The sequence below is a fragment of the Scyliorhinus canicula genome, chromosome 10, assembly GCF_902713615.1.
Source record: "Scyliorhinus canicula chromosome 10, sScyCan1.1, whole genome shotgun sequence".
Taxonomy (NCBI): domain Eukaryota; kingdom Metazoa; phylum Chordata; class Chondrichthyes; order Carcharhiniformes; family Scyliorhinidae; genus Scyliorhinus; species Scyliorhinus canicula.
The window spans coordinates 52,016,253-52,028,696 of NC_052155.1; the positions used below are offsets into that span (position 1 = coordinate 52,016,253).

The 12,444-nt window shown below is 43.5% G+C and overlaps 1 protein-coding gene across 1 annotated transcript in view; it reads right to left on the minus strand.

The window, feature by feature from the left end:
* Positions 1 to 5,638, minus strand: part of nradd (neurotrophin receptor associated death domain) — a 62,440-nt gene extending 56,802 nt beyond the window's left edge. Inside the window, exons 1-2 of the mRNA XM_038808921.1 lie at positions 5,468 to 5,638; positions 5,000 to 5,183 (exon numbers count right to left, since the gene is read on the minus strand). Coding sequence (XP_038664849.1) covers positions 5,000 to 5,035 — 36 coding nt within the window. The 5' untranslated portion in view covers positions 5,036 to 5,183; positions 5,468 to 5,638. The remainder of the gene's footprint in view (positions 1 to 4,999; positions 5,184 to 5,467) is intronic.
* Positions 5,639 to 12,444: the final 6,806 nt, after the last annotated feature.

Below are 12,444 nucleotides of genomic sequence, written 5' to 3' on the forward strand. Positions count from 1 at the left end.
GATTATTATTCGATCCCGGGTTACTGTCCATGTGGAGTTTGCACATTCTCCCCATTTCTGTGTAGGCCTCACCACCACATCCTAAAGATGTGCAGGGTAGGTCGATTGGCCACACTAAAATTGCCCTTGAATTGGAGAAAAAGAATTGGTACTTTAAATTTATTTTTATTTTTTTTAAAAAGGAGAGATGTTAATGACTGAAATGGAAGAACCCTGGGTCAACTCTGATCACCAAGAAAGAAGGGAGACCTTTGAGAACTGTAGGCAATGTGCAGGCTAGCTATAAGCAAGGCTGGTTCCCAATGTTACAGGGCCAAATTAAGAGGAAATACCAGCCAGTGAAGGAGGCATCTGCGAGACAATCTATTGAGGGATAGATACATGATTGCCAAAGATTCAAGATGCAAACAAAATCCACAATACAGTATGACTTTCAATTAAACTGTAGAAACAGGAGGCACAGATTCAGACTAGTTATCAGGCAATTTTATGACCATCATGGAGATTCTTCATCCAAAACGGGATCAATGTGTGGAATAAATTCCAGGAACGAGCAAGTAACAGAAACCACAATGGCTGACGGAATTGTGGGAAAATTCTCCAAGTGATTGGAGTTTAAAAATCCTTAATCTATAATTACATTGTGAGCAGGTTACCGAGATGCCCTGGTGAATCCCAGAGCTAAAAGGCCTTTTCTTGTTCCTATGTTTTCTAGAAATGGCTCAGCCCAACTTTCCCATCCCCGAGGCATCACAGGGATACCGAGCTGACCTTGGTCAATCAAACCTGCAGCTGCACATTTCACTGCCACACTAACTGGTGAATTCTGGAGTACATTAGCTTGGTGGTCATGTTCCTGTATGGGTAATAAAAGAGGCCTACATTAAAAAGCTAGGAGATTCTTAATTCAGATCCCACCAAGCAGTTTGAGAATTTAGATTCAGTTTTAAAAAGAAAATCCAGAAATAAAGCAACCATCAGTAAAAAGAAAAATCAAATTGTCCATTAAGTTGTCAGAAGGTCATAAAATTTCAAACCTTTCACTATTATTCTTTAGGAAAAGTAATTTGTTGTCCTTACTTTGTCTGGCCTATGTATGACTAAAGAAGCTCCATACTAATCTGATTCAGATCCAACAGTGGTTAGCACTGCTGCCTCACAGCGACAGTGACCTAGGTTCAATCCTGGCCTCGGGTGACTGACTGTTGAGTTTGCACTTCCGTGTGTGCGTGGGTTTCCTCCGGGTGCTCCGGTTTCCTCCCGCAGTCCAAAGATGGACAGGTTAGGTGGATTGGCCTTGCTCAATTGCCCTTTAAGTGTCCAAATATCTGTAGGTTAAGTGGGGTTACGGGAAAAAGGCAGGGGTTTGGGCCGAGGTAGGGGAGAGTCGGTGCAGACTCGATTGGCCGAATGGCCTCCTTCTGCACTGTAGGGATCCTATGATTAACTCTGATGTGGCCGAGCAAGTCACTCGGTTGGATCAAACCAGTGCAAACCAACACTTCCAAGAAAAACCACCACTCCTCAAGGGCAGCATGAATGAGCACAAAATGCCAATTTTAATAACAAAGAAAGAAGAAGAAAAATGATCTACGTGGTTGCAGGGATGGGAAGGTTGGTTGGTTGGAGCTGCAACTGTTTATACAGAAACTAATATGACCCTTGTACTGAAGATCCGCTACAGGACTGGAAAATAATGAGTGTCAACACAGCACATTCTGTTAATCAAAACGTCAGACATGGTTCTGAAAAATGGTGGTCTTGAAATTCTTGGTCTGCATGGGCTTCAGTTGCACAGCTGTGAGGAAGTGAAACCGCTCCTGGCCTTCAGGCATGAAAAATGACACCAAGCGCATTGCAGATTAAAGCTGCTTTTTTGTCCAGATTCATCCACAGGCAAAGGCTGTATCTGCTGCTGCACTGAAGCAAGCTAGGCAGGAAGCTCCATAGGTTGGTCGTCCAGTCTGGTATCAGTTAGCTGATCTTAAGCAAGACAGCAATTGGATCACAACCTCAGTGCCCCTCAGGCTTCATTTGGGGGGCGGGGGGGGGGGGGGGGGGGGGGATCAAAGGTCATGGAAATCTTGCATATCAGACACTTTTCTACTGACTTCACAGGGAAGTCCTCCAGGTATGTAGAGAGAGAGGTAACCGTAATCAAAATTAGGAGCAGGACTGCATAAAAATCTCACTACACCATCACAAGTACAATTCTAAACCCCTGCAATGAGCTGTCATGCTCTGGAATGCACTGTCTGAAAGGATGGCAGCAGCAGCAGCTTCAATACTCACTTAAATGAAATTGGATATTTTCTAGAAAGGGAAGAATCGCAGGGGGCGATGGAAACAAGGAAAGAGTGAGGGAGTGGAACGAATTAGAAAGTTCAATAACTTGGGAGCGAACCCAAGATAGGAGATGAAGCTGGTCTTCAACTATAAAAAGGTAAATTCAACTTCTCAAATTCGCTAGGAACTTCTTTACAGGTACTAGTGAAAACTAATTTCACCTTCATTTGAACCAATTCATTTCACTCAAATATTTCTTGGATTAAACTCTTAGTCGGAAAACCTTGGAATCAGAACACAGCTTTCCATTGGCTGGTGAAAAAGCCAGACAAGACTTGCATTTATATAGCACCTTTCACAATCTCAAGACACCCCAAATTACTTGAAAGCCAATTGAGTACTTTGCAGTGTAATCCCTGTTGGACTTTTAGGAAAAGTAGCAGGCAATTTGCACACAATAAGCTTCCATCGACAAAGGGGGTAAATAGCAAGATAATCTGTTTTAATGATGATGGTGGTTGAAGACTTGTTTTTTTTTAATTTAAGAGTAACCAATTATTTTTTTCCAATTAAGGGGCAATTTAGCATGGCCAATCCACCTAACCAGCACATCTTTGGTGTGGCGGTGAAACCCACAAAGACACGGGGAGATGTGCAAACTACACACGGACAGTAACCCAGGGCCGGGATTCGAACCCGGGTCCTCAGCGCCGTAGGCAGCAATGCTAACCATTCTGCCACACGCCGCTGTGGTTGAAGAATTGTTGACCAAGACATCAGGGAAATTCCCCTCTTCTTTGAGGAGTGTCATGGGATCTTCTGCATCCACCTGAAAAGGCATACTGGACCTCAGTTTACTATCTCATCTGAAACACAGCACCTCTAACAGAGAAGCTCTCCCTAAGTATTGAACTGAAGTGTCAGCCTAGATTACAGGCTCAAATCGGAGTAGAATTTGAAGGCACATCATTCTGATTCGGAGTCAAGAGTGTTAGCTACTGAGCCAAAAGACAGGACTAGAAGTCGCCAAATCAAATTTACATCCTGATGCAGATCTCTCGCATTAGGGCAAGCTATCATCAGCCTCACCACCTCTCAGCTGGGGATCCCTGCTCCCAATCACTGTTCAGTAATACCCACTGTCAAACTCAACTGTGGGTGTAGAGAAAAGACCTGGATCAAACATGAATTGATAACACATGCAGCCAGACTCCCGCTTGAATAATAATAATAATAATAATAGTAACAACCTTTTATTGTCACAAGTATGAAGTTACACCACTCAATCAAGGTGGCAGTGGATGCCTGTGGAACCATACCCTTGAGACAGTCAGCAGGAAAGGTGGTTAAATGGGAGCAGGGCTTAAACAACATTGAAGTTTTGCTGTAATAAGCCAGAGAAAGGATATGCGTTAGCAGCTTACGGCAGTATCTGTTGCAGAACTCAACCACTTTAATAAAAATTAAAACATGCTAAAAAATAATTCGTGAAAAATAAATCATCAACCCATTTTAGACAAGCCGAGGAGTCTCAGGATTGTGTTCTGCATCCCTGCTTCTCCCATTAAATGTTCTCTCCCGATGGCATTGCCACATTCCAGAGTTACAATTCCACAGGAATCGAGCATTCATCTTTCCTGCACGTGACATGGGGGGGGATAGTTACATTTACACGACGAGGTGGTAGGTATTGGCAGGCTGTTTGATCACAGGAGTTACTGTAAAGGAGTCAGATCCTCTCCTCACATCATACGCACAGGCTTGTACTTGCCAGCAGAGGCAGTCAATAAACAGTGAGCAGCAATTAGCTACCAAGACAATTCACCCCAAACTCCAGAGGCATGAGCTGTACAATCCAGACTCGTAATTTGAGAGAATACAAACTCAAACCTCACCATAACAGTTAAGAATTTAAATTAAAAGTAACTATGATGTCAGATTATTGAAAAAAATGGTTTTTTAAACAATGTCTTTTTTTTTTAAACTGTTGTTCTCACCCAGTTTGGCCCATATGTGGCAGTCCCCACCAACAATTGACTTCCCTCTTTAGCATCTCAAGCCACCCAGTTGTATCAAATCTACTGCCAGCAGTTCAAGAAAAGGCCCACCACCTCCTCAGGGATAAATTTAAAGCAAACTTTTACTAACTCCCAATGGATCTTGGCATCTTGCTTGCGCTCAATCATAGCACAAGACGCCAGCAACAAATTCTCCCAACAGGCTATTCTGGTTAAGATGCAGAGTACACACATGTGCAGAGCCCTGGTGCAGGTTAGTAGTCCTTCCTAGACTTCCATTCAACCTCACGCACACAGCACAGTATCAATAATCAGACATCCCCTTTGTTTTCTGCCCATTCTCCCTAGTGTCTTGGCCAACATTCATCCCTCAACTAACATCTAAAAGCGGATCCATTAATTTAGCACTGCCTGTGAGATCTTACTGCACGCAAATTGGCTGCCACGTTTGCCACATTAGACCTGGGACTCCACTTCAAAATCACGTCCAATGACTATTAAAAGGGTTTGTTGGGGGGGGGGGGGCTCTGACAGGCGCTATTGAAATGCAAGTTTCTAATTTTTTTATCCTCACACGCGTGCACACTGTATCCTAGATTTCTTTTTTAAAAAGGCAAAACACACTCATTAACCTCTCACATCAAATATTAAAATTAAAATTAAAATCTTTCTGCGAGCCAGTCCAGACTACTTACCTGGGAGATGTAGAGCAGGCAGAACAGGAACTGCATGCTGCTGCCCTAGTCAGTTTCCCGTCTGGATCAATCAATTTCAGCGCTGGGTTTTAGTTCAGTTTCCAGTCCCGGTTTAGTTGAAAACCACCTGGCTTGATTCGGGTCAAAAAGTTTTGCAAACTCCTCTCGTCAGAACGACCCCAGTCTGAGGACAGAGACAGGATTCGTAACTCAAGTGTAATTAAACTAAGAATTCAAACAAAAAGAAATGAATGGCGCAGAGCCTGCGGCTGCCACCCCCGCTTTGTCCCCGTCCCTCCCGGGAGCTGCCCAATGAGCCCCGGGCTGAAGAGTAGGACGAGAGGGGAGCTGAGATCGCTGGGTGGGTGGGTGTGGGGATTAAAAAGAACCCACCATATCTAAATCGCAAACCGTAAATTTGCAACTGCAAACATTAAACCTCAGCCTGAATGAACCAATTGCACTCACTTCACACCCAGTTCCCTCTCGCTTTTCCCTTGGATTTTTTCTCTCTCTGCTCCGTTGTCCCTTGTTCCTCTCTGGTATCTCTTTCTTTCAGTGTCTGCCTCTCAATGACTCAATCATTTCGCTACTTTCCAATTACTTTCTCATGAAATAAAACCACAGAAAGGGAGGGAGGGAGTAAAACCTCTACCCCACGTGGTGCTGATGGAGAGAGGGGGGTGGGCGGGGAAGAGACATACTTTCTTTATGATTGGCTCAGAGTTGCTGTATTTAAACTCCCCTGGAGATAATAACCCGACCAGAACTTCGACTCTTAAAGCCACACCGCACAAGTCTGCAATTTTCAGGTGTTTAACTATTTAAGCTTCAAAGTATCAAACTGTTGCGTGCATTATTTAAGCCGCGAAGACTCAGAATAAAGGGAAAAGATAGGTTGAGCAGGCGTTTATAAACACCTTTCCATACTCTCAGTCACAATGTCACTTTTACATTGCAGTCTTTGGTTTTTATGAACACAACAGCCAATTTGCGTTTGGCACATTCCCACAAACAGCAAAAGAGATAAACAACGAGTTAATCTTTATTACTGAAGCAGATGAAGGGAGGAATTTTGGCCAGCACATAAAGAGAACTCTGCAAATGCTGCCTTGGAATCTTTTACACCCCCTAAGAGGGCAGATGGGGCGTCAATTTAATGTCTGATCCCAAAGATGGCACTTTTGAATGTCCGACCCACCCTCAGCAGAGCATTGAAGTTTTAGTCTGGATTATGTAAGCACATTTTTTGGATTCAAACACTGACTCAGAGATGAGAGCTCCATCGACTGAGACAACTGCAATTTAATTCTATTTAATTGTTCACAATTCACAGAATCACAGAATTGTATGGGTGCTGATGGAGGCCATTCGGCCCATTTGTGCCTGCCCCAGCTCTCCAAATGAGCATTATGACTTTGTGCCATTCCCCTGCCTTTTCCTCATATCCCTGCACATTGTTTCGATACAAGTAATCACCGAATACCCCCAATGCCTCAATTGGACCTGCCTCCACCACACTTCCCCACAGCGCATTCCAGACCCGGACCACGCATGTAAAAAGATTTTTCCCCACATCACCTTTGCTTCTTTTGCAAATCACTTTAAATCTGTGCCCTCTCATTCTCAATCCTTTCATGAGCGGGAAGAATTTCTCCTTATCTATTCTGTCTCGCCCGCTCTTTCAGATATCCTCTTAGCCTCCCCCTCTCCAAGGAGAAGAGTCCCAACCTCTCCAAACTACCTTCGAAACTGAAGTTTCTCATCCCTGCAACCATTCTTCTAAACATCTTCTGCACTCTCTTCAATGCGTTCACATCCTTCCTGAAGTCAGAACTCAGCTGAGGTCTAATTCGTGTCTTCGTTCTTGTACTCGATGCCACTACAGATAACGCCTAGGATACTGTCTGCTTTCTGAACTGCTTCTCCGCCTGTCCCACCAACTTTAATGATTTATGCACATATACAACCAGGTCCCTGTCCCCTACACATCCTTAGAGTTGTACTCCTTATGTGATACTGCCTCTCTATGTTCTTCTTACCAAAATGAATCATCTCACACTTCTCAGTATTAAACTTCATCTGCCCCTTATCTGCCCATTCCACCAACTCGTCTATGTCCTTTTGAAGTTCTACACTGCCCCCCTCACAGTTTACAATGCTTCCAAGTTTTGTGTACCTGCAAACTTTGAAATTGCCCCGACACACCAAGACCATAAGACCTTAATGCATAGGACCAGATGAGGCCATTTGGCCTATCGAGTCTGTTCTGCCATTTAATTATGGCTGATATAATTCTCATCCTCATTTTCTTGCCTTCTCCCCATAACCCCTAATTCCCTTATTGATCAAGAACCTATCTATCTCTATCTTAAAGACACTCAGTGAGTTGGCCTCCACAGCCTTCTGCGGCAATGAATTCCACAGATTCACCACACTCTGGCTGAAGAAATCCCTTCTCATCTCTGTTTTAAAGGATTGTCCCTTTAATCTAAGGCTGTGGTTTCAGGTTCTAGTAAATCCTACTAGTGGAAACATCCTCTCCACGATCACTCTATCTAGGCCTCTCAGTATTCTGTAAGTTTCAATGAGATCCCCCTCATCTTTCTAAACTCCATCGAGTACAGACTCAGAGTCCTCAACCACTCCTCATGCGACAAATACTTCATTCCAGGGATCATTCTTGTGAACCTCATTTGGACCCCCTCCAAGGCCAGCACATCCTTCCTTAGATACGGGGTCCGAAACTGCTCACAATACTCCAAATGGGGTCTGACCAGAGCCTTATACAGCCTCAACAGTACATTCCTGCTCTTGTATTCTAGCCCTCTTGACATGGATGCCAACATTGCATTTGCCTTCCTAACCACCAACTGAGTCTGCATGTTAACCTTAAGAGAATTCGGAACTAACACTCCAAAGTCCCTTTGTGCTTTTGATTTCCGAAGCCTTTTCCCATTTAGAAAATACTCTATGCCTCTTTTCTTCCTACCATAGTGCATAACCTCACTTTTCCAAATTGTATTCCATTTGTCACTTCTTTGCCTACTTTCCTAGCCTGTCCAGGTCCTTCTGCAGCCCCCTCTGCTTCCTCAACACAACCTATCCCTCTGCATATCTTTGTATCATCTGCAATGCCCTCAGTTCCTTCTTCCAGAGCATTAATGTATATCGTGGATAGCTGTGGTCCCAGCACTGACCCCTGCAGAACACCACTAGTCACCGGCGGCCATCCTGAAAGGACCCGTTTATCCCCAATCCTCTACCCATGCCAGGACCTTTACCCTAACACCATCTTATGTAGCAGCCTCCTGTATGGCACTTGTCAAAGGCCTTCTGAAAATCCAAATATATCATGTCCACTGGTTCTCCTTTGTCTAACTTCCTCCTTACCTCCTCAAAGAATTTTAACAAATTGCCCAGGCATGACCGCCCCTTGACTAAGCCATGCTGACTCAGTCCTATTTTATCCTGCACTTCTAAGTACTCCGCAATCTCATCGTTTTTTAAAAGTAAATTTAGAGTACCCAGTTATTTTTTTTTTCACAATTAAGGGGCAATTTAGCGTGGCCAATCCACTTAACCTGCACATCTTTGGGTTGTGGGGGTGAAACCCCTGCAGACACGGGGAAAATGTGTAAACTCCACACAGACAGTGACCCGGGGCCGGGATCAAACCCAAGTCCTCAATGTCGTAGGCAGCAGTGCTAACCACTGTGCCACCATGCTGTCCTCTCTGATCTGCTCTTGTAGCCACAGTATTTATATGGCTAGTCTAGTTCAGTTTCTGGTCAATGGTAACCCTCAGGATGTAGATGGTTGGGAATTCAGCGATGGTAATGATATTGAATGTCAAAGGGTGATGTTTATATTATCTCTTGTTGGAAATGGTTATTGCCTGGCACTTGTATGACACAAATGTTACTTGCCACTTGTCAGTCCAAGCCTTGTTGTATTTGGACGTAGCCAAGTTGGATTTGTCCTGCCTTTTGTGCGTCCGACATAACTGGGCAATTTTCCACATTGCCAAGTAACGGGCCCATCACAATCTCATCCTTAATAATAGACTTTAAAAGCTTACAACAAGCAAAGTCAAGCTAACCGGCCTATAAGTTCCTGTCTTCTGTCTCCCTCTCTTCTTAAACAGGGGTGTTACATGAGCCATTTTCTCATCCTCTGGGACCCTCACTGTCTCCAGTGATTCCTCAAAGATCATCACCAATGCCTCCACAATCTCCTCAGCTAGCTCCTTCAGAATCCTGGGTGTAGTCCATCCGGTCCATGTGATTTATCCACCTTCAAACCTTTCAGTTTCTCCAGCACCTTCTCCTTAGTGATGGCCACTACACTCACCTCTACCCCCTGAATCTCTTGAAGTTCTGGTTTGCCACTGGTGTCTTCCACTGTGAAGACCGATGCAATATACCTATTTATTTCCTCTGCCGTTTCTTTGTTCCCTATTACTACTTCTCCAGCCTCATTTTCCAGTAGTTCAATGTTCCTTTCATGCCTCTCTCTTACCTTATATATATATCGAAAAAAACTCTTGCAATCTTCTTTTATATTACTATAAATAGAGACCAGCTAGAGCTAGGAAGGTGGAGATAACTGACGGGGTTGCTCAAAATTTAAATTTGAAGAAGATGCCAGTAACACAAAAGAACATATGAAGTAGTGTAGCATCAAGGACATGTTCTGGTGAGGAAATTGAACTGGAGAGAATTCAGATGCAGTTTGAGCATGAAAGGGAATTAAAACGAATTGAGAAAGAAATGGAGGTGAAACAAACAGAAAAAGAAATGGAGGTGAAGCAAAAAGAAAAAGAGATGGAGATGGAAGTGAGGAGGGTGAAATTCGAAAGAGAGGAAAAAAGAGAGAGTTCTAGATTAAGGCACTAGAAATTAGAGGGGAGTTGCCAGAAATGAGAGGAGTGTTTAATCTTAGAATGGAACCCAGTGGCGATATGTTTAAGTTGACATCGACCCTCCCAAAATTCAAAGAGAAAGAGGACAGAACCTTTTTTCTAGGGCTTTTCAGAATATAGCAACCCAGATGGCTAAGTGAAAAGTGGACATTACCCATGCAGAATAAATTGATGGGACAGACACATGAAGATTATGCTTTCCTGTCAGAGGAGGTGTCTAAGAATTAGGACAAGGTAAAAAAAGACTATTCTGGGTGCACATGAATTAGTTCCTAAAGCATATAGGCAAAAGTTTTAGATTTTAAGGAGACAGCCGGGACAGATGTACGCCGAATTGGAAAGCGTTAAGCAGAACAATTTTGATAGATATGTATGTGTATCGGGAATTGCAACTGCCTATAAGGCTCTGAGAGAGGTCATTCTCTTAGAGGAATTTAAGCATTCCCTACCTTCTATAATAATAACCCATGTTGAAGACCAGAGGGTGAGGACTACCAGGCAGACAGCAATTATGGCTGATGATTATGAGCTAATCCAAAAATTTAAACCTTTGTTCCGTCATCCCCGTAATTTTGAAACGGATAGGAAGTTGGCGAGTGAAAGGAAGGCAGGTAGCCAAGGTAAAGAATGGACATCTGGGAATGCCCTGAAATTACCTCCTCAGACCAGGAAAGAAGGTACTGAAGGTCAAGGTGAGACTTGAAACCCTAAGTGTTACCATCGTAATCAGGTGGGACACGTTCGTTCAGCATGTTGGAAGTTACGAAGAAATCACTAAAATGGCAGGGGAATAGGAACCTGTGCAAGGAGTCAGAAGAGCAGAAATGCAGACGACAACAAATGACAGAAAGGGAATTAAGAAAAGTGATAGGCAGAGAAATCAAGGGCCAACAATCAAACAGGGCCACAGTGAAAAATAATGGGAATGGGACAAAGAATGTTAAAAAGCCAAGACTTCAGGTTTTGTGCTTTAACACGCAGAGCATTTGCAATAAAGTGGATGAATTAATCCCGCAAATAGGTATAAACAGGTATGATATAGTCGGAATTATGGAGGCATGGCTGTAGGGTTACGAGGGATGGGAATTGAACATCCAGGGGTATTCAGTATTTAGGAAGGACTGATAAAAAGGAAAAGGTACCCAAAAGAGAAAATGCTGGAAAATCTCAACAGGTCTGGCAGCATCTGTAAGGAGAGAAAAGAGCTAATGTTTTGAGTCCAGATGACCCTTTGTCAAAGCTAAAAGGCATAGGAAGTGGGATATATTTATAAGGCATAGAAAGGAAAAGGTGGTGGAGTTGCATTGCTGGTTAAAGAAGAAATGAACGCAATGTTGGGGAAGGATATTAGCTCCAACAGTGTGGAATCTGTACAGCTAAAGCTGAGAAAAAAGGGGCAAAACACGTTTGTGGGGTTGTTGGGGATGCCATTAAACAGGAAATTAGAGATGCATGCGATAAAGGAACATCTGTAATTATGGTGACTTTAATCTGCATAAGGATTCAGCAAATGAAATTAATAACAATACGGTAGAGCAGGAATTCCTGGAGTGTGTACGGGATAGTTTTCTGGACCAATATGTTGAGGAACCACTTGGAGAACAGCCCATTCTAGACTGGGTATTGCGTAATGAGAATGGAATCATTGGCAATCTAATTGTGCGCAATCCCTTGTGGATGAGCAACCATAATATGATAGAATATTTCATCAAGATGGAGAGAGAACTGGTTGATTCTGAGGCTAGGGTCCTGAATCTTCAAAAGGAAACTACAATGGTATGAGGGATGGGAATCCAAGTTGGTTATGATGGATTGGGAAATGTTATTCAGAGGGTTGGCTGTGGATAGGCAATTGGAAACATCCAAAGAGCGCATGGGTGAATTGCAACAATTGATCATTCCTTTTTTAAAATAAATTTAGAGTACCCAATTATTTTTTCCAATTAAGGGGCAATTTAGCGTGGCCAATCCACCTACCCTGCACATCTTTTGGGTTGTGGGGGTGAAACCCACGCAGTCACGGAGAGAATGTGCAAACTCCTCACGGACAGTGACCCAGGGCCGGGATTCGAACCCGGGTCCTCAGCGCCGTAGGCAGCAATGCTAACCACCGTGCTGCCCACAATTGATCATTCCTGTCAGTGAAGAAATAAAATGGGAACGCTGGCCAAACCATGGCTTAAGAGGGAAATTAGAGAAAGTATTAGATCCAAGGAAGAGGCATACAAATTGGCCAGAGAAAACAACAGGCCTGAGGAGTGGGAGCAGTTTAGAATTCAGCAAATACATTGATTAAGAAGGGGAAAAACAGAGAATGAAAATAAGTTGCAGGGAACATAAAAAATGACTGTTAAAAACTTACACCAGATACATCAATGACATTTTTTTCCTTTGGACCCATGGCGAAGAATCACTTGAAACGATGACAAGGCCTCCTCAATGCCCTTCAGCATCTCCCCTTGTTCTGTTACAGCTTTGATTTGGAGATGCCGGCATTCGACTGGGGTGAGTACAGTAAGAA